The sequence below is a fragment of the Varanus komodoensis genome, unplaced genomic scaffold, assembly GCF_004798865.1.
Source record: "Varanus komodoensis strain SLA01 unplaced genomic scaffold, ASM479886v1 scaffold37, whole genome shotgun sequence".
NCBI lineage: Eukaryota > Metazoa > Chordata > Lepidosauria > Squamata > Varanidae > Varanus > Varanus komodoensis.
In genome coordinates, this window is record NW_025335889.1 from 41422 (window position 1) to 61547 (window position 20126).

General features: G+C 39.7%; 1 protein-coding gene across 2 annotated transcripts in view; it reads right to left on the reverse strand.

Moving 5' to 3' along the window:
• Positions 1-20126, reverse strand: part of PTPN1 (protein tyrosine phosphatase non-receptor type 1) — an 80637-nt gene that overhangs the window by 7873 nt on the left and 52638 nt on the right. For both annotated transcript variants that reach the window (XM_044440301.1, XM_044440300.1), the window contains exons 2-6: positions 18023-18113; positions 12122-12222; positions 9779-9877; positions 4257-4394; positions 2320-2529 (exon numbers count right to left, since the gene is read on the reverse strand). In XM_044440301.1, coding sequence (XP_044296236.1) covers positions 2320-2529; positions 4257-4394; positions 9779-9877; positions 12122-12222; positions 18023-18113 — 639 coding nt within the window. The remainder of the gene's footprint in view (positions 1-2319; positions 2530-4256; positions 4395-9778; positions 9878-12121; positions 12223-18022; positions 18114-20126) is intronic.

Consider the following 20126-nt stretch of genomic DNA (forward strand, 5'->3'; position numbering starts at 1 on the left):
ATGCAAACACAGCCAATTGCTCTATTGAAGAGCAACTGGAAGATGACTGTACCAAGGTACCCACTGACTGGGATTTCCATTATTTAATTTGCAATCAGAATGTGTTGCTCCTACTTCCAATAGTCTCAACCATCATTGGCTCCTCTCTGTTCATACCACTAGAACTAGACAACTTGAATGGAAAGGCTGCTTATCTGTTATTGTATTTCATCTGGTTAAACAGAGCATTAGGCAGGGGCTCCATTTATCTCACCTGCTACAGGTAGTGGTTCCTACTTGCTTTTCAGTTTTTATTTGGCCACAATGAAGGCAAAAGGTGAGGTACTGAAGAATGGAGGAGGGTGTCAGAGTTCACAGGTGCCACTTGAAGTACCACAATTACAGGTGAGCAACCTGTTCTCTTCCTCTGGAGACTGGAAGAGCCTGCTTCTGGATACCATGTAGGAGTGTGCTGGTTTAAGGCACCCCAAGTATAGAGAGCAAGAGAGCCAGGAAGGGTATTTGGTATTCCCATAGCCCTCTAGGTGCTGAACATGCCTTGTAAGAGGAGATTGTCTCCTAAAACTAATAACTGAAGTGCCTGCGGCAATCCGGTGTCATGTCATTACAATGCCAGAAGAAACTCCCGAAAGAGGCCAACGATGCTGGTGAGGTCTGAGGTGCTCTCTAACGCGCGCGCGCGCGCGCGCGTGTGTGTGTGTAATTCCAAAGTGGATTCCACAGCTGCAGGAACTGAAAGGCAAGCAGGAGCCATTTCTTGCATGTGCGCAAGGGAGGGGCTGCAGCTCCTGCCTTAACCTCAGTTTAGCTCTGGAAAGTTCCAGATGACTGTGCCGCACAGGCACATTTGTGTGAGTTGCAACAACCATGAAGTAAAACCTTATTGGTACCCACAAAATGAGCAGCATTCCTAGGCCAGACCTCTGGGTAATGTATGTTTTTTAAACAACCCAATGCTGTTACAAAGCAACTCAAATTAGGGAAAAAGCAAAGCAGGACTCTGCAATGTGAACACATTTGCATATATTAGCCATTTTACATAAATTATTTATTTATTTAAAGCCTTTCTATCCCATTCTTCACCAGAGTCTCAGGATGGTAAAACAGTAAAAAGCCACAGCATCAGCATCAAATAGCAACAAATAAAACCCTTTATGCATCTGATAGCTGGTTTGCCCTTTCTTAAGGCTTTGTAGCACCCAGATGGTGTGACTCTCAAAACCTTTCAAATTCTACAATTTCAAGCTCATTTTCACAGCCACTAGTGTGTGTCCGTGGGGGTGGGGGGGGGGGATGAGGGAAGTACCTTTAGCATTCTATGATTTGGAGAACTAAATGCCATAATCTTAGTGATGCAACTACACAAGTGTGGGATATACATATTTCCAACATATATGTCAATGTCACTCAATGTCAACAATCAGTGTCACTCTCCTGAAATGGAATGAAAGTTGCAGACCTAAACACACTTCTTATGGAGCAAGTCCCACTGAATTCAGTAAGACTCATTTTCAAGTCGCTTTACACAGGACTGTGCTGTACAGTTGTAATCCTTTGCATGTGAACTCGTACATAGGTTTTTCCTGAAAGCAGTGGAAGCCATTTCCAAGCAAATGTGTTTAGAACAGGAATGTGTGAGGGAGACTAGGGTAGAACCAGATTCTCCCTCAGGCAAACTTTGGAAAGGCCATGAGCTCTGGAAAGAGGCTCAAACGTTACTGCAGTATGTCTGAACATTAAGGCAACAAGTATTTAGAATTAAGAGGATAAAACTGTGTTTTTTCATAGTTCAACTGCCAATAACAAAAGCACATTTATTAAAACAAGACAGAGAAAGGGTGGGGAAAGAGGGGGTGGTAGCTCTTGACCAACAGAAGACTGAAATCTAGGTCTGTTTTAAGCTCTGAAGTGGAAGCAGAGTACCAAAGGACAGGATTTTTTGTAGACCTCAAAAAGATATTATCAGCAGTATTACATGACTGTCCCCCTCCTTTTTAGGGTCATGATTCACAAGTGCTGGATGGTGATTTATATAGGCCTCCATGTGGACTGCTCACATCACACATCAATTTAACTGTCTGGAGGAGGAGAGGGGATGCAGGCCATGCTCATTCATGGCACAAGGACTGCTGCCTTGTCTCTAAAGGACCCCAGCATCTCCCTAAAATGTTAAGGCAGAATTCATAGAGACGTCCAAGCCCGTCCTCCTGTAAGTGGCTTGCCAAAGTTCCCCAGGGGTCATTCTGTTTTGCTTCAGCCGAGCCAGCACTGCTGTTAAGCTACACGTATTTACCAACACCTTTCACAAGCTGTTCTTACCAAAAGAAGACAAGTATCGACCAAACAGAAAGTTCCCGATCTTCCGATTCCTGCACTGCAATGAACAACAATGGGACCATGCTCAGGGCTCAGTGAGCCCGACTCTCTCACTTTGAACAGGAAGTTAAGGAACGAAGCTGGAGACTCAGGGACACCGAAGTCTGGCCACGTTGTATAGTGAAAATGAAGGATTTCTCGAGTTTCATGTGTCTGTAAATTACAAGGGGAAAAATGCTTTCATTTGGGGTTTCTTGGGCATAAAAATGCATCTTCCATTCTGGTTACTCTCTGCAATAATGCAGACATTCAGCATATTTCCATAATCCCTGTAAAAAGCTACATGCTTACACAGTACTATATTGATTTATTTGTGTTCAAAGAACTTTACAAGGGTGATTTTGAGACTGCATGTGATCAGGCACTGACTAACAGAGTTTGTTCTAGTGCGTTCTAGTCCCCACTCATCCATGAAGAGTTTGGGCAGTCACAGACTATCAGATTAAGCTAGGAGTGTGAAGATCAGGTCAGACTCTGGCTTTCATGAGCTTGCCAGACTTCTTCCCCATGCTTGACCCTGGCCAGGAAACAAGCCAAGATCAAGTCTGCAAATGCTCAGGAACACTAGCAGCTTCTTTATGTAAAGTACACAATTCTTTGCACAAAATACCCAACGCCTGCACGTCATGTGTGCAGAGGCAAAACTCTGCTTGAACTCAGTTCTGGCCAGATGTTCATACAAATGGTTGGCATGAGATGAATTTAGGGCAGAGAGAAAGTGGGCTGGAGTCCAGAAATCTGACAAATCTAGGAGATTCCTACTCCCCAACAGTTGATTGAAAATATAAGATGCCAAAAACTGATCTCATGATTAGTACTTAGAAATCTGCCCATGCCAAAGAACAGGGGATATGCATAGGATTTGCCAAAGCCTGATCCAAATTAGGCCTGTTTGCCATGTTTCTCGTAGTTGCTGAGTTGGGCTTTCCTTCAAAATGGACAGGACCAAGTGGGACCCTGCATGTTTACAATTTAGGCCGAGAGAGGCAAAACTAGAACTTTGTCTTGTTTCTCCAGAATGCAGATGGGGGGCAAGTCAGCAAGGCTGAGCAACTGACAGGCTCACTTTCTAATGCAAGGGGATGTTTTCACCAGGGGCTCTCCAAACACTGTGCCTTGCGGGAAGGGCAAGCATGGGACCATGAGATGAACATTCCTCCAATGCTCCCAGGCTTCATTATAAAAGCCAATCACTGGTATTCGGTACTGCCCTACACCTATCCTTTTGAGACTTTTTTTGCCTACAGATATGCTCCATTTTCATACAAATTGCTCCAAAATCCGTAAGAGGAAAGACGAAAACAGAATCATTCTTCTACCCAATGAAAGCCACTGCACTTATCCCTCCTGAAACTTAGTCACATGTACTGACTCTATACTGTCTATCATTTTTAGAAAAATGGCCCACAAGGAATGTGGGTAGATAAATGTGCCCCTTTTTGGACATAAAAATCAACGCACATGTTCATCTGAAAGTTGGCATATTTTGAAAAGGCAACCACCCCTGAAAATTTCATCTAAATCTACCAAAATATAAAGATTCAAGCCAACTGGAGCCCCGTTATGTAAGCATTTGAAAACCACTGGAACCCTAATGGAAGAGCCCCCAAGAGCTGCAGTCTTAACAAAGAGTAGCCTTCTTTAATTTGGTAATCTCCAGAGATGTTGGGCCTGGAGGAATGTTGTCCGTGGGGTCGCGATGGGTCAGACATGACTTTGCGACTAACAACAAAGAGATGTTAGACTACAACTCCCGTAATTCCAAAGCTATTGATAGAGAAGATCAACACAACAATATACAGTTTACTGAATGGGGGGGTGGGAACTGGCGGAAAACAGGGAAGTGCCACTGTTTGATGGCATAAGCTTTCCATACTTACTGTGAGGTTTTCCAATTCTAACTGCCGCACTGTATAATAGGATTTTATATCTTCTGATATCAAGGTTAATGTGAAGTTTGTATCCTCAAAGAACATTTCTTTCTCTTCTTTTTGTGGCCAGTACTGTGCACATTTTACCTAAGGGAGTAGGGAAAGCAATGAAGAGAAACATTAATTTTAAATAGTACTGCATCATGTTGTTTCAAAGTGGGAGGAATAAACAGTCCTCCCCTCTTCTCCTACTGGGTGAGCATAATTTATTACACAATTCTGTAAGAAGACTTACAGAAATGAAAAAGGCTTGCTGCTTCTCACCAGTCTTTGCTTCTCCTATTAGAAGAAGCACCACAACCAGGGAAACAGGAGAGGAGGAGGAAATCCCTGAGCAAACAGGCAAGCCTCCAAAATGCTTCTGGAAGATGATGGCAGATGCCAGGGAGACCATGTATACAGAGCAGTGGTGCAACACAACCTGTGCAGTAGGTCTAATATGGAGCATCTTCACTTAAGGATTTAAAGACAGGATTGTTGAAAAAGCCTCTCCTCGAGAGTAGCTTGGGGAGTTACTGCCAATCAGAGTAGTCATTCAATATATTGTAGCAACATGTAAATGGATGCATGAGGGAAGGAACTACATTCATACCTAAAATTCAGGATGTAATTCATAACCACTAACATTGCAAGAAATCTAAGCAATTACTCCTTAAACCAAGCTAACCACTCAAAAAACAAAACATGTTTCAATACCATGACATGGAACTAGGTACTGGTTTCTGGAACTGTTATGAGAGTACAGCATATGACAACTAAGAAAGCCCCATTGTGACAAAATTGCCAACTCAGACAAGGCAATAAAATTACCCCAATAATTTTAGGACACTATTTAGAGAACAGTTAGAAGCTTACATGGACAAAGCTGTAAAGTTTTAATTTGAACCAAGAGGCAGAACTACAAGTGAAAATTGTCCAATTTTCCTAAAAAATCCCAGCCTTATGAGTTCATTTTGATGGCATACAGAATAGTTTAAATATTACAATGATTTATTCTCATAGGAAATGAAGTCTGAGCATTCAGTTATCTAAACTCTTGACTAATCATAGTGATCTTTTCAATTAGAATTTTCCAGGAAAAACAAGTTCAGCATTGCTAGAATGTTAACATACTACACATCTGAAGGTGTCCAATACCTGGAGGAAGTGGGTAACCTGTCTAAAGAATCCTGGAAGTATTACAAGTAGTACATTTTTATACTGCCCATAGCCAAAGCTCTCTGAGCAGTTTACAGCAATAATCATGGAATTATACACCCAAGTCACCCATCCCAATTCTGACCAGGCCTGATGCTGCTTAGCTTCCAAGATTAGACAGGAGCAGGCATTTGAGCCTACACGAAGGCTTTAACTATTAAATCTAGAACTATGTCAACCAAGAACATATGCTTGTTGACAACAATATCATGGAAAATTCAAAACCTCTGTTCTGGCTAAAACCATGAATCAGCAATACTTGAAAGAGCATCATGGATTTTTGGTGTTCCACTTTCAGTACAACATCCTTATTCCTTCTTCCCACTTTTTCTACCATTTGACAAAAAAATAATTGCATACTTTAATTGCTGAAAGAATTAATAAATATGGAGTAGTAATACTGGAGATCTTTTATAGAAAAGAACCAGTGTGATTCACAAAGGAGCTTCAGGCAATGGCTCACCAACCCACAAAGCATTTTATTCAGAAAAAAATGAACTAATGCTTTGTAGGTTAGTCCATTATAGAAGTTACCAAAGTCTTTCTTGCTCTAATTCCACAACAGTATGACTCAGTTGGATGTAGCAAGAAATTACAATCTTCTGTACATTTATTTTTAATTACAGTTTGCAAGTGGATTCACTCCCTGTATGATTTTTGTACCAAATGGTTGGCAAATCATGTTTTTGCCAAGTTCGCACTGAGCATCCTCCCACAACAGTTTGTTGAGAAGCATTAACAGCCTGCCCCCCGGGATTGCAATAATTCTGTTCTTTGTTCTGGCTTACTGGCAGTGGAGAAAGAGTAAGTGGGGGTGGATGGGAGAGCGGGGAATGGTTGTGTGTTTAAAGCACTTTGCTTTCTTTTTTAGATTTGTTTCACTACTCATATTACTATACAGGCCTACACATACCAAGACAGAGGTTATGGCAGAAGACTCCTACAGGTGGAGGACAGTCTTCTCTCGTCTCAGAACAATTCATCCTCTACTTCAAGTAAGACCAGTGATCTAAAGGACCAGTGATCAAGTCCTTTTAAGAACTCCTGTTATGTAATTTTTGGAAGTTGTAAACTGGTATTTGGGAAGAGAAACAAGGGCATGCACGCTTGGCAATATATATGTAAGGCCAACGGCAGACCTTCACAGAAGAAAAGAGCGCACACTGTATCACTTAATTCTTGAGAATCGCAACTAAAATAAGCAACATGATACTAACAGTGCAAGATAGAATGCAACGTACTCCCAGGTGAGTACACGTGGAACGGCAGCTTCAGTGTACACTGTTTGGCAACCATCAAACTTATCTCTTCCACATTCTTCCCCTACCATGACTTCACCAGTTTTTAAAGTACTAAATGTCATACATATGGGACAGCATATAAAAATTTTAAATGAATGGCTGGATGAATGTTCATGGGTTTATATGTTTGTTTGTTTATTGTTGTTGTGATTATTATTTTAAAGCGAAACTGCTCTTAGTATTTGCACGGTAGTGATCCATTTTTGATGACACAATGGGAGGTCAGCCAATCAGTTTCACGAATGCTTTACATATATATTTGCAAAACTGCTTTTTTTCCTAGAGTTCAACTCTGGAAATGAATAGGAATTAATCTTTAAAAATCAATGGGGTCATTGATTCCCTGAGGTAACTAGCCGAGCATTTTCCAACTGTTAGGAAGTAATTTAATCTGAGTTTACAAACTAGATTCCAGCCTTCCACACAACGGTTTATGATGAGATATTATGTACATTAAGAAATTGCATATAAATAACATGCATACAGAATGTTCCTATTATGAAAAGTGTTTTTAAACAAGCAAAAAGGTTTTTGGGGAGAAGAATATGGGAAAGTGATGGCCAGTAGGGCAGTATAGCGAGGGAATTATGCAATGAAATGATGAGAGTGAAACATATTATAAGCAATGCAAGACAAAGAAAATCCAACCTTTTAAATCTGTGTCTTTCACACATTCTACCTCGAGGGAACAATTTTTACACTGCCTTATCTCCTGAGAATCATGTCTATTCTTGGCTGTACAACTTTAGTACCTTGCAGATAGTTCTGAGGCATAATATTGGGTACAGGCTTACATGGGGCATGCTCATATAGCTTGTATATGGGATCTTGTGCACTGAGTGCAGCCTCCAACATACTGGCCATACAGTGAAGCACAATGCTCAAAAATGCAACACAAACATCTTTAGGAACATAGGAAGCTACCTTATACTATGTCATACCACTGGCTCCTCTAGCTTGGTACCACCTACTAAACTGATTCATAGAGACTCCCCATGGTTTCACACATTTTGTCATCAGTTGTACCTGGAAATGACAGAAACTGAAACCAAATCTTTTTGCATGCAAAGAACGTGCTCTGCCACAGAGCTATAGTCTCTTTCTGCAAAATTTACCCACTATTACTGATGTTCTCATCAAAGAACTTCTGAAAAGCTTTTGAAGAACTTCAGGGATCCTTAGAAATTAAGTGGAACCATTTCCCTGGAACAACCCAAGGGCTCAAATCTGTTTGTTAAAATATCTTTCTGAGAACTCTTAAACATCAGGCAAGAACAGACTATATGACCAATACTGGTTTCTGTGCTAAAGTGCAGTAAATGGACATTCCTGGTTACAGGACTCTGCTTTACCATGACTGGTGCTTGCACAATGGGAAGAAGCATTAGATTGTATGTATGCCAGAAGCACCCACATAAGGGCAAATTAAGCCAAATGTTCTTGCTAATCCCTATGGGACTGGCTGGGACCTTTAATATATTAACAGTAATCACAAGAAAGCACATAAATGGATCACTGCCAATTTGTAGCATTATGGCTACATCACCTGATTGCGGTCCTACAGGGGTCCAACTTGTGGACATCTCCCATCATTCCTCAACATTGCCTGTGCTGACTAGGGATGATGTGGGTTACAGACCAAAAAATCTGGAGGAACGTATAGTAACCATGACTGATACAAGGTCTCAAAGCCAGATTTAATATATTTTAGATTCTCAGAAATGCATAAATCATCCCTCGATGATAAACTGAATTGGATCAAACAATACTTAGGTCTGTTTACACAGCACAGCACAGCACATATAAATGCACACAGGTAATGATACAATTTCACATTATGGGAAGACAATCATGCTAGGGAAAGTTATAAGACAGAAGAAGAAAATGAAGACCAAACAAGAGATGGATGGACTCCATAAAGTAGGCCACAGCTTTGTGTTTAGAACAGCTAAGCAGGGATGCCATGGATACGACATTCTGGAGAGCCTTCGTTCATTCATAGGGCCACCATAAATCAGAGACAACTTGACGGCACATAACAACAATTATACAGATTGGTTTTTGTTTGGCTAAAAAGGAACAGATAAAAGTTTGGTCTCCAAAAGTTTCATTTCTTGTGGCGACTTCAAATGTACTGTGCTGTTTGATTTTGTTTCATGTACTGTTGTGCATGGTGTTTGATTTTCAGTATTAAAGTGATTATTTCAATGGGAGAAAACATGTCTTTAAATTAATCCTGCCTGCTCAAATGCTTTCAACATATTTTCCACATGCATTTGCAATTGCTGGTCCTCAATATGCAGATACTTCAGAGGTGTTTGCTTAAATACCTGAAGGGACTTCTTTGCTGAACACAGCCAATCAGGGATCACACAGTGAAGGCATTACAACCACTCCCCATCTTACTGGCTATATGATGAATGCAAAGAGAGCTGCTATATTATCTTCTTCCATTTTTGATGGTTTTGTTGGGCCACTTGAAAAATCATAAAAATATGCATAGAAAACATCACAACTTTTCAAGGAGCCCAACAGAAACCGCAAAAATTGATGTGCTTTTTAGAGGTCTTAATATATTCACATAACTTGTGCTTCTCATCTCAATTCTATCTTTGTTTCTGCCTTACACAAGCTACTATCTCTCCATGAACTAGAAATTAGAAATTAGGAAGGAATGGAATAAAATCCAAATAAGCATGCTCAGTTTGCACTGTTCCTAAATACTGAGACAGCAGAGAAATTAAAGAGAAGCTAAGGAAAGAAATTTACTGGACTACAATTGTATCACACTTATTTTGCAACTTGTATTCTGAACTTGGAAAAGTTCACTGTATTTTCACTTTGTTCAACCAACAGCTATTTTCTTCACTTTAGGCATGCACATTATCATGTCATTTTCCAGAAATATTTTTAATAGAAAAAACAGTTTTGCTATTTTCCCAAAGCACAGAGGAATTAAATACACATACTTACCGATCCCTTTTCTACCACTCTGTTCAACATGACAACACCACGGCTTTTCTGTTCCCAAATCATCTCCCAAAAGTGACCACAAGTATTTGGCAGAGGACCCTGCAATGATACAGACCAGGAGTAAATAACACTCACGTACCTTGAGTTCAGAATGTTGTAGCCAAGCAATAGCTATCTAGCAGTTCTAATCTCTGTGTGTGGCTTCTGTTTTTAGAATCATAACAGGCATAATTATTTTAAGGGAATTCTTTAAAGTCTTCCTGTTGTGAATATGTTATATATTAATAGTTAAATGCGAACAAGTTTTCTATGCAAATACACAATGCAATTAATGTCCCTAATTGCCAAAAGCAAAATGGGGAAGAACAGTACTAAGCCAGGTTTACCCGAAAAAAGATAAATATGTTACTAGGCAGGATGAATGAGAGATGTTTGTCCAATCAATGGGAGCTATGATTCGCAGAGGTGGGAGACAATAAAAGCTAACTGCTAGGAAGTTCATGAAAAGTCTTGGCATAGCACTGAAAAAGAAGGTCGAGAAAAGTTTACTATTTCTGCTAGATGTTTACCCTAACTACTTTCAATTCAATCTTTCTTCTAGGTCAAAGGTTCTTCCCTTCCCACCAGTGCCTTACAATGCATACTGTCTTGAAGTATTAAAATATAATTACAAAAGACTTATTCAGGACTTAGGTTGCAGCAGGAAAGAAACAAACTAAAGATGGGACCTGCTCCCACCAACACAGGGATATGACCCTTGAAAATGCAGACCAGTTGTTAAGTGTCTAAACATAAGTTGCATTAGTTGACAACTGATACTTAATACCTACCAAAATTACATTGTATCCTTTAGGAATTAAAATAACTAATCCAGATTAGATATCGCTAGGAATGGAGTCCAGCATAATTTTGGAACAGACAGTTCTATTCAAGCTCATAAGACAAGGCATACCACTTCGTAAACTTCTTAAAGTGTAGCACTTTGCATTGGCATCTAGTAAAGGAACTGCAATTGAATTTTGCTTCTTTTTCAACAGAAAATTTGGTACAAATTCTGGAGCCCTGTAGACTTCATTCACAGCTATTTTTGTTATGGTGAAAACTCTGTCTTCTATTTTGTTAATGCTGGAGAGTAGTATTGCAAAAGCATCTTGTTATACCACCATTATTTCATGCGGGGGCTTTCAGTTCTCTTGATTCACAGTACAGGCCCCTGATGAGTTGATGAAGTGGTGATCTCCTTTCAGTTCAGCCAGACATCAATATGATCTATAACTTGTGTGTCACCACACATTTTCCTTACTGATGTTTCTAGCCCTTGACTTTAAAAAAAGACTTTGTACTGATTCCTTAAATCAGTATTAAAATTTCTCAGGACTCTTCATACACAGGTAAAGTAAGGAAAAACAAAACACTGCATTAAACCTGTTAGCAGCTTAGGCTCAAACCAATGAAAGGAGACAGGCTGGAGCAGGGTCATATGTTTAAGTTATGTGAGTAATTTAAACTACCCGAGGGGAGAAGATCCTATCAAAGAAAACAGCTTTGGAAAGAGAAAATTACATGATTGATCACATCACTAGCTATTAACGGGAAAGGTGGGGCATACAGCTTCCTTTATTTTGGGGAGTAGATAACTGGATTCCCTATATAAATGTCTATATCTATATGCATGCTGTGGAGAGTGACAGAAGAATGAATACTTCCCTGGAAATTGCTCATGCCTTTTCCAACATTGACCAGTTATTTAGCTAGGAAAAAGGGGGAAAATACTGTGCAAATCTCAGTCACTTAGACCACAAAGGCATGAAAATACTCTGTAGTACAGTATAGCATTCTTCAGTGGAGCTCTCTGAGCACAGAGGATGTTGGAATGCTAAAGTCATAATTCTAATGAATAATTCTAGGTAATACAGATACCAAAAAGAAAAATCCTGTAATATTTTTTTCAGTTTATTCCCCTCAACATATTTTATTCCCCTATAGCCATATAGTAAACTAAAAAACCCCACAAAATTATAAACACACTGTTCCAAAGGGGTTCTTAAGTCTTTGGAATACATATTTCATAAGGGTGTGTGCGAATACTTCTACAAGGCACTACAGATCACTTCTAGGAGTTCTTTTCTAGCCAGATCCCCTAATGCTCAACAGGTTTTTCCTAGTCTTTGTATCTCATAATATGCATTTCTACTATAATAAAATGCTGCATAATAGGGAGACTAATGCTTTTTTACCTGCTTTGCCCTGCAATGCACAAGTTATAGATGCCTGAGCTTCAGAGACTGGAAAGAAGACTATGATATGTATTCCCCCCACCCCTTTGTGCTTCAGAACACCTACCTGTGTGAGGATGTAGCTCCTGTGTGCCTCTTCCATTGTTATCAAACTAGCATTGATATAATCATTATCACCTTGCTGTAGCTTAATTCGACTGTGGTCAACTATAGAATGAACAGAGAAAAAAGACACTGTTGAATATGTGTATATTATTCATTTTAGGCTAAGCTACTCATTGAAAAGTAGGGCTGAACATTTTTCATTCCTAGACAATATAGGACAAGACAGTCCCATCATATTGGGTTCCCAAGAATTCCTTCAAAAAAGATACAAGGGCACAGGGGTGGGGAGAAGGACAGATAATGTTTAATAAGATATTATACTACAATAGATAAGTAATAATCTTCATTTCAATTTCAATATAGATAGCAATAGGCATATCTACAACATACTGAAGCTGCACCAACATTTATAAGCTTTCAAAAGAATAAAGTCACTGCTTAAATTCTCAGAAGAAATCAGAATCCCAACTGGAAAGCTTAATCTTCTCTTCTCCTGCCTTGTTATATAATTCTTATTCAATTAATGTTTCTCCTAACTCACACAGATATTATCAATACTGCACTGCTCTGACAGTAACTGCACTCCATTTTTAAAGATCTCAAGTTTGCTCTATTTAGCCTACACAGATATAGAAGAATCTCCACATTTTACAGGAAAACCAAACTGACTGGAATCCATGTCATCATCTAAAACAAACAAAATCAATGGTGGTTACCACAAAAAGAACTCTTAGATCTGATCCGTAAGCAAAATTATGTGCAACATTATAGCTTCTATTGAGTTTTCCTGGAAGACTCAACATAATTTTAGTCTATTAAGTGATCACAGAGGTTTTCTAGTACATGAACATGGAGAGCATATCCTGTCTACAGTATTAGCATTCTGACTGAATTCTCTCATCTCATGCTACCCATGGGATAGATAACCTATGATGGGTAGCTGTATCCAGAGAACCTGGACTGCTCTCCTCAAATTAGACACCCTGACAAACTCATGGATTATTCTAGGGGGTTGTTTTTATGCCAGTGGGTTGTTGTGTAACCAAACCCAGAAGAGTAATTTCTCTATAGGTTAACAGGATTGGCTTCAGAGTCTTACAGGATGAGTGGCAAAACCCCTAGCACTCTTCATAATCTTTCCAGTACTACTGGCGACGGGTCACTGATGTCCAAATGAGCCTTTGGTATCATGATCACTTGTCTGTAACCTTTTCTTTTTGGTCCTTGAAAAACATACAAATGTTTTAATGAGTTTTTCTAGAGCAGGGTACATAAAAGGAAACCAACAAGATAGGACTACATTTAGCCTAATTTGTGCACGGTGCACAAAGACTGTGCACAATAATAATACTAAATAATACTAAAGGAGTAGATACTAATATTCATACTAATGGAACCCATTTGCCCCAATGAAAATAAGGAAAAAGGAGAAGTAGGTACAACAAAAGTGGGGTACAATATCTTACACATAAGAGTGTAATTCTCTCAAGTTTAAGTGTTGAACTGACAGTTCCCAGTGTCCTCTGCATTTACAACACTTCCCAGAGTCTGCATCTGGTTCAGAAAGGAAAGGTATTAACTCCCCCATACTTTTTATGACTCCTTTTCAGAACACTTACTGTTGCACTTACTGTGGTTCCCTGACCGTTTCAAAACAAGGAAACAAAACCCCTGAAATATCTGAATGAGACTGAGGGACTGGCAGCCGATCAAGGGGATGTGGGTGAATACTGCTGGCATCCGTTTGTTCTGCCCTGCCACTTCAAAGCAATTAAACAAAAAATCTGTCAAGAATATTTGCACAATTGATTTTGGGCTGGGAAATATATGCCAATTTAATGGTGGGGAGTAAATGCTGAGAATATTTGCACAACTGCATTAATTGCTACGGTAGCATAGGTCTGCAAATTTCCCCTCCATTTGCTTCTCAGCCATTAAATTTGTATAAAGCTTGCAATCCCAAAACCCTATGCAAATATTTTATTGATTGATATCTTGTCTTTTTCCAACAAAGGGCTCAAAGCAGCTTACATCATTCTCCTCCTCCATCTTATCCCCACAACAACAACCCTGAGAGGTAGGTTGGGCTGAGAGTCTGTGACTGGCCCAAAGTCACCCAGGTGGCTCCATGGCTGAGCGGGGACTAGAACCCAGATCGCCTGAGTCCCAGTCCCATGCTCTTAACCACTACACCACACTGGCTCTGACAAATATCCCTGACAAGTTTTTTAAAACCCTTAAAGATGGCTGAATGGGATGAAGCAAATAGTGTGCCAACAGTACTTGCATCCAAGCACCCCTCCAGATCCCATTCATTCCATCCCATGGAACCTCTGTTTTAGGATTTTTTAAAAAAAGAACTGTCAGGGAACCACAGCACTAAGCGCTCTGAAGAGGAGCTACTAAAACAGTGGTGATGAAGGGTGTCTGCATTTAACATTGTCTCATTCTTGAGTGGCTGGAAAGTTGGGAGGGGGAGCCTGAGAACACTGAGAACTGTTAGTCCGACACTTAAATGCCAGAGGATCGCATTGCCAAGGATGAACTATCCCCACCGCCACTCCAACTGCCTTCTGTCCTTTGGCTATTCCTCCCTGTTTTCAGTGTTCCTGAACAGTGTTTATGGGTCCCTCCTTTCCATTATTTCTATCCACGTCTTCACCCCGTGTGCAAATTAGCTGGCAGTCAGCCTTGATTGTCAACTTCCTTGTATGTTGCTTACTCTACTTCAGTGCTCCCTTTTGACAGCTGAAACATACAAGGAAATTGATCAGACAAGACCACATATGGGAAAGCTGTAAAAATGCATAAAAATAATTCCACTAATAAAAATACTACCCCACTTGCACATTTTGAATAATCTTTCAGCAGCTGGGGAATATAAAGGAGGAATGATGGGAGCAGGGATGGACACAGGGCAAGGAGGCAAGACAGGTTCTGCTGCAAAGTCCCCAGGTATACACTCTGGAACCAGCTGGAGAGAAGGAGAGGGAAAAGAACCCATGTCATCAGTTGTTCTGTGAACAATCTACACTGCACAGCTTATTTTCAGGGATGGCTTAGCACTAGGTCAATGACTGTTGCTTACTTGACAGTAAAAAGTTTTTCATGAGACACTGTCATTATCTAAAATTGTACTGTGACTTATTTGAGATTTGGTTTCAAATCCTTATTCATCCTCTCTTAACTTGACTCACCTAACAGGATTGCTGGGAGGATAAAAAGAGATAGCCCCATTTATCTAGCCCCATATATCCTGGAGAACGGATGGAATACAAATGGAATTCACTGTCATAAGTTGCAGTGAGAGCTACTAGGCTCCATGTCTTTAAAAGGGAGTCAGAAACATTCATGGAGATAATGCTATATGTGATCACCAAACTCAGAGGCAGCATTGCCTCCGAATACCAGTTGCTGAAGCGGAACAGCAAAGGAGGGTCCTCGCATTCATCGCCTGCTTATGGGGAGATGTCGGGTCAACCACTTTGGTAAACAGAGTGCTGCACTAGGTAGGCTTTTGGTGCTGAGCCAGCAGATCTTTTCTTAACTTCTAAAAAGCCAAAGTGCTGGTGCTCGTGCTTGCCCTGATAACTATGTGATCCTTCCTGGAAGCTTTGCCCATTCCATGGTGATAGGCTGAGCTCATTCAGGGGTGAAAGAAAAGCATGTTCAGACACACTTTTTCTATTACCAGTGGTGCCTACACACCAGGATGCAGGCTTGTTCAGTGATGCAAAAGGGAAAATTCTCCCATGCTTTCCTCTGCCATGGAAATTTTTTTCTTTTCATAAGTTCACTGGCAACAATGAAAGGATCCCAACCTTAAATACACTATCAGGAAAGTTGTAGTTTCTGCTTCTTAAGGAATGTTTGCCAATACGCCATGCACAATTCTTCGAGTGTTAGCATTTATTAGTGTATCCTGTGGGTCCATTCACAGTGGGTTGTAGCACATGCTGGTCACCACTGTGAATATTCAAGCTGTGGCAAATGGGGACCACAGCTAATCATGACATGCAATCCCATGCAGAGTGGCTTCCAATTCAACATTTCTATAAAAACCAACATCACTGATACTGGAAACTTATTTCCACTAGGCCTGATACTGGAAACTTATTTCAAGGTACACAAGTCACATCTCCACAGACTCATTGACTTTGTCCATTACCAATGCTGCTTTCTCTACTCTCTATTTTGCACATCTCTGTTCAATAACAAGTATTGGCTATCTGACAGTCAAGTAGGGGTAGATTTGGTAAAGGATCAAAATATACCAGGAGCACCAATTTTGAAAATTCAGTTTTAAAAAGTAGCTTTAAAAAAAGCTTTGTATGTTGAAAGCAACAATAAACTCCAGTAGTTTGAACTTCTTGATAGAAATAGTATTGCAAGGACTTCTTAAGGGTTCTAAAATGAAATATGTTTGTATACCATTTTTAAGCTGAGCCTTTTCCAGCCAATAAAACCTTAATATCAGATTTCCCAAAGCTCCACCCAAAAACAGGAAAATGTTTAGGAATTTCCCTAAACTTCCTTACAAAAAGGAACAGATGCTGTACTCCATTTTTTCCTTTTTATTCCTTTAGCTCTTCCTGTTCTTCTAGCTTATAGGATGATTCAGATATTTCAAGGACTACTTGCTGAAATTCCCTTTAGTCAGATGTAAAACAGGAACCTAAAATAGATTATATATAACTTGCTTTACTCATATAACAATTATATTTGGTATGTTCAATTTAAAAGTATACTTTAAAAGTATACAATACAGCAAGACCCCTGTATTTGCCACCCAGCCTGAAACCACAGATGATAGCATATACTATATACTGTATATATACATTTCTTTTTTCACAATTTCATAGATAGAATATTTGTTCCTATCCTAGCAACCTCAGCATGCATTTTTTTTTCTTTCCCTATAAAATCAAGAATTTTCACTTAAAGGAAGCACTTTATGACTTGCTTTTCAGACTGAGGTCAACCATGGGTGAGTGAAAATGCAGTAACTGAACCAGTGGATACAGGAGTCCTGTTGTAATTACAAAATTACTGACTTTACTTTTTAAATAAATATAATTCTATGAGCAAACCAAGTTACACAAGTTAAATATCTTGGATTTCAATGCCCAGGATTCCTGACAATTCCAGTGGATAGCAGGCCAATGAGAGCTAAATATCTGAAAAGTACACACTGAGGAAGTTTGATTTAAGTGACTTTAGATCTGTATTATATTCCTGCCCCAACTTTTTTTCTTTTCAAAGTACTCATGGTAGCTTACATAATCCTCGTATTCTTCCTCTCAACTTTATCCTCACAACAACCCTGTGAGGTAGGTTAGGCAAGAGTCAGTGACCAGCCCAATGTTGCCCAGCGAGCTTTGTGGCTGAGTGGAGGCTAGAACCCAGATCTCCCGGATCTCTCAGTCCAACACTCTTATCTTTCAATTTTCCTCAAATTCTCCTTTTTTTATCCAAAACTCTCTAGAAAAAAACTCCATAGCTTCAGAATTTTCAGAAAATTTACATCTCTAGTACTATCCTACATCCAATATAACTGTTTTGCTGTGTCGTGCACATCTGGAAATGATACCACCAATACATACAAATTTGGAATCAACCCTGGTTTATAATTTGGGTTTCCAGGGTAAGCCCTAACTATAGTTTACCAATTTGGACAGCACAGCAACAGATGGTTTATTTCAAACTAGGAGAGATGGCAGGGACTGCTACTTGCAAAGAAAGAAACGACTGGGCACATGAGCCAAAAAGTCCAGCCTAGTTGATCCATATAATGCTTTGGCAGTATGTCTGAACAACCCCGTTCATTTTAAAGACTTTTTTAAGGAAAACAATAAAAGGTAATAAATCAAGTCTGATGAACTGAGGGAGACATGATACTTACAAGGGCTGACATCTCTGTACCTGTTGCGATTTTTGTTTTTGGAAAGTTTGGCCACTTTGCATGGAAAGTCACTGGCTTCATGTCTTATGTCCTGGAATGAAATAAAGTAAGATATTTGTACATGCTACCAGCTTTCAGTGAAGATTCACAGTTCTGTCTATATTGTTATGCTTTGGTTTTGTTGATTCAGAAAAACCACTGAAAATTGTTAACTTATCACAGTACTTAATTTTGTGTGGAGAATTTGCAGCACAAACATTTCATGTTTTAGATTAAAGATGCCGAGTATGCTCCTTAAGAGGATTCAAGCTCATATTATAGACTGTCAGTATATACAGTCAGCCAAAGAGGCTTTGAACAGTTAGAATATTGAAGTAGAGACCAAGTTTTATGTGATATATAGTGGTAAAAACAAGTTCACTGCCAAAACAAAATACACCAGACTGGGCCTCATTCAATTGCAAAGGATTCAGTAAAGTAAGCAGAACAGCTAAACAGAGATATCTGCAAACACACAGTTTGTCCTTCTGGATCCCATCATAAGCCATCATTTCATAAATACATATTAATAACTAAAGGCAGCAAATGTTTGGCTAAGATAAGAAACCAAGTTTTCTTGAGTCATCAGCAAGCTGTGTTGGACTTGCAGATGTCAAAGGTTCCTTTGTACTCAATGTGTTCTGTGCATCAAGGCAGCAACATAGTTTTAGATATATCACAGACAGAAATATCCAACCTCTGCAGCAGCCCCTTGTCTCATTTTACAACATGCAAATAATTCAACAGTTCCTGGAAGTAATAAAATGGAAGCTTTTTGTGCCATCTCAATATAAATCAAATTCATGTGACATATGACAGCAGCTTCATACAGAATGTATACAGCATAAGAACATAGAAGATATTGTGCAGAAAAAGAGTGAATTTGCAGAATTTTCACTTGAGGCATTAACAAAAAAAAAAAAAAAAGACATAATGGACATAAGGAAACTTAAGAAATCCCAGGACAGGGATCTTGCATGTACAAAGTGAACAGTAAAGTTCAGCTTTAAAAGGCTATCCAAGAAAATTAAACAAAATGCTGGGCCAAACTGCATCATTTTCCACTAGGCTTGGAGTGAAGCCATTTTTTATTCATTCTGTTAGCTAAATAAATGTAAGACAACATACATGAACACCACACAAGTTCACTTTGTTTTCTTTTGTATTTAGACATAATAAAGATTTAGTGCCAGATTGCAGGCATGTCTCTCCTCCACCCTCCACCTCCCAGAACACTGTATAGACCATTCTCTCAAATTCTGAACTAACAAGTGGTCCAGCACAGGGGTGGGCAAAAGAGAGATCTCCAGATGTTTTGGACTTCAGCTCCCAGGTCAGCATGGCCAATGGTCAGGAATGCTGGGTGTTGAAGTCCAACACATCTGGAGATCCACTTTCTGCACATTCTTGGTCTAGTAAACCCTCATACACTTGAATATATTGGACTTAACGTTTATCAAAAATGGTTACATTAGTTCTTCATTGCCAGAAATAGAATTAAGTAGAGTGTGAAATGACCGCTACTGAGGAAAAAAAACCCCTTCCTGTAAGATACTAACAACTACCAGACTGAGGCTAATATTTCCATCCAAGGGAGGGTGCTAAGAAACACAGAAACAGAGTGAGTCAGAGGGGGTCTCCCGGGCCATCTAGTCTGACCCCTGGCTGCAGCCGCATGACATGCCTAAGTTGGCATTAGTGGCCAAATCCAAGCACATTTAGATAAGACTAATTTTCAAGACCCAAATAGGTATATCACACATGGCTGGTTGATTCCAACAATTCCATCTTATCATCTTAGCATTTCTGCTTTGTGGTTTTCTTCTATCCTCCATGCTTTTTTGACCTACACTTAACTGTTGGGCTTGTTCATGTGCCACCACAACACTCCATGGCAAATTTCAGCCATGACTGGTAGCTGCACATGCCAGTAGCCATTTTGAATGCTGAAGCCACGATGAGCCGTCACCATAGTTTATTGTGAGCTTAAGTGGACTCTGGGGGATGGTGGAGGACAGGAAGGCCTGGAGGAATGTTGTCCATGGGGTCGTGATGGGTCGGACAT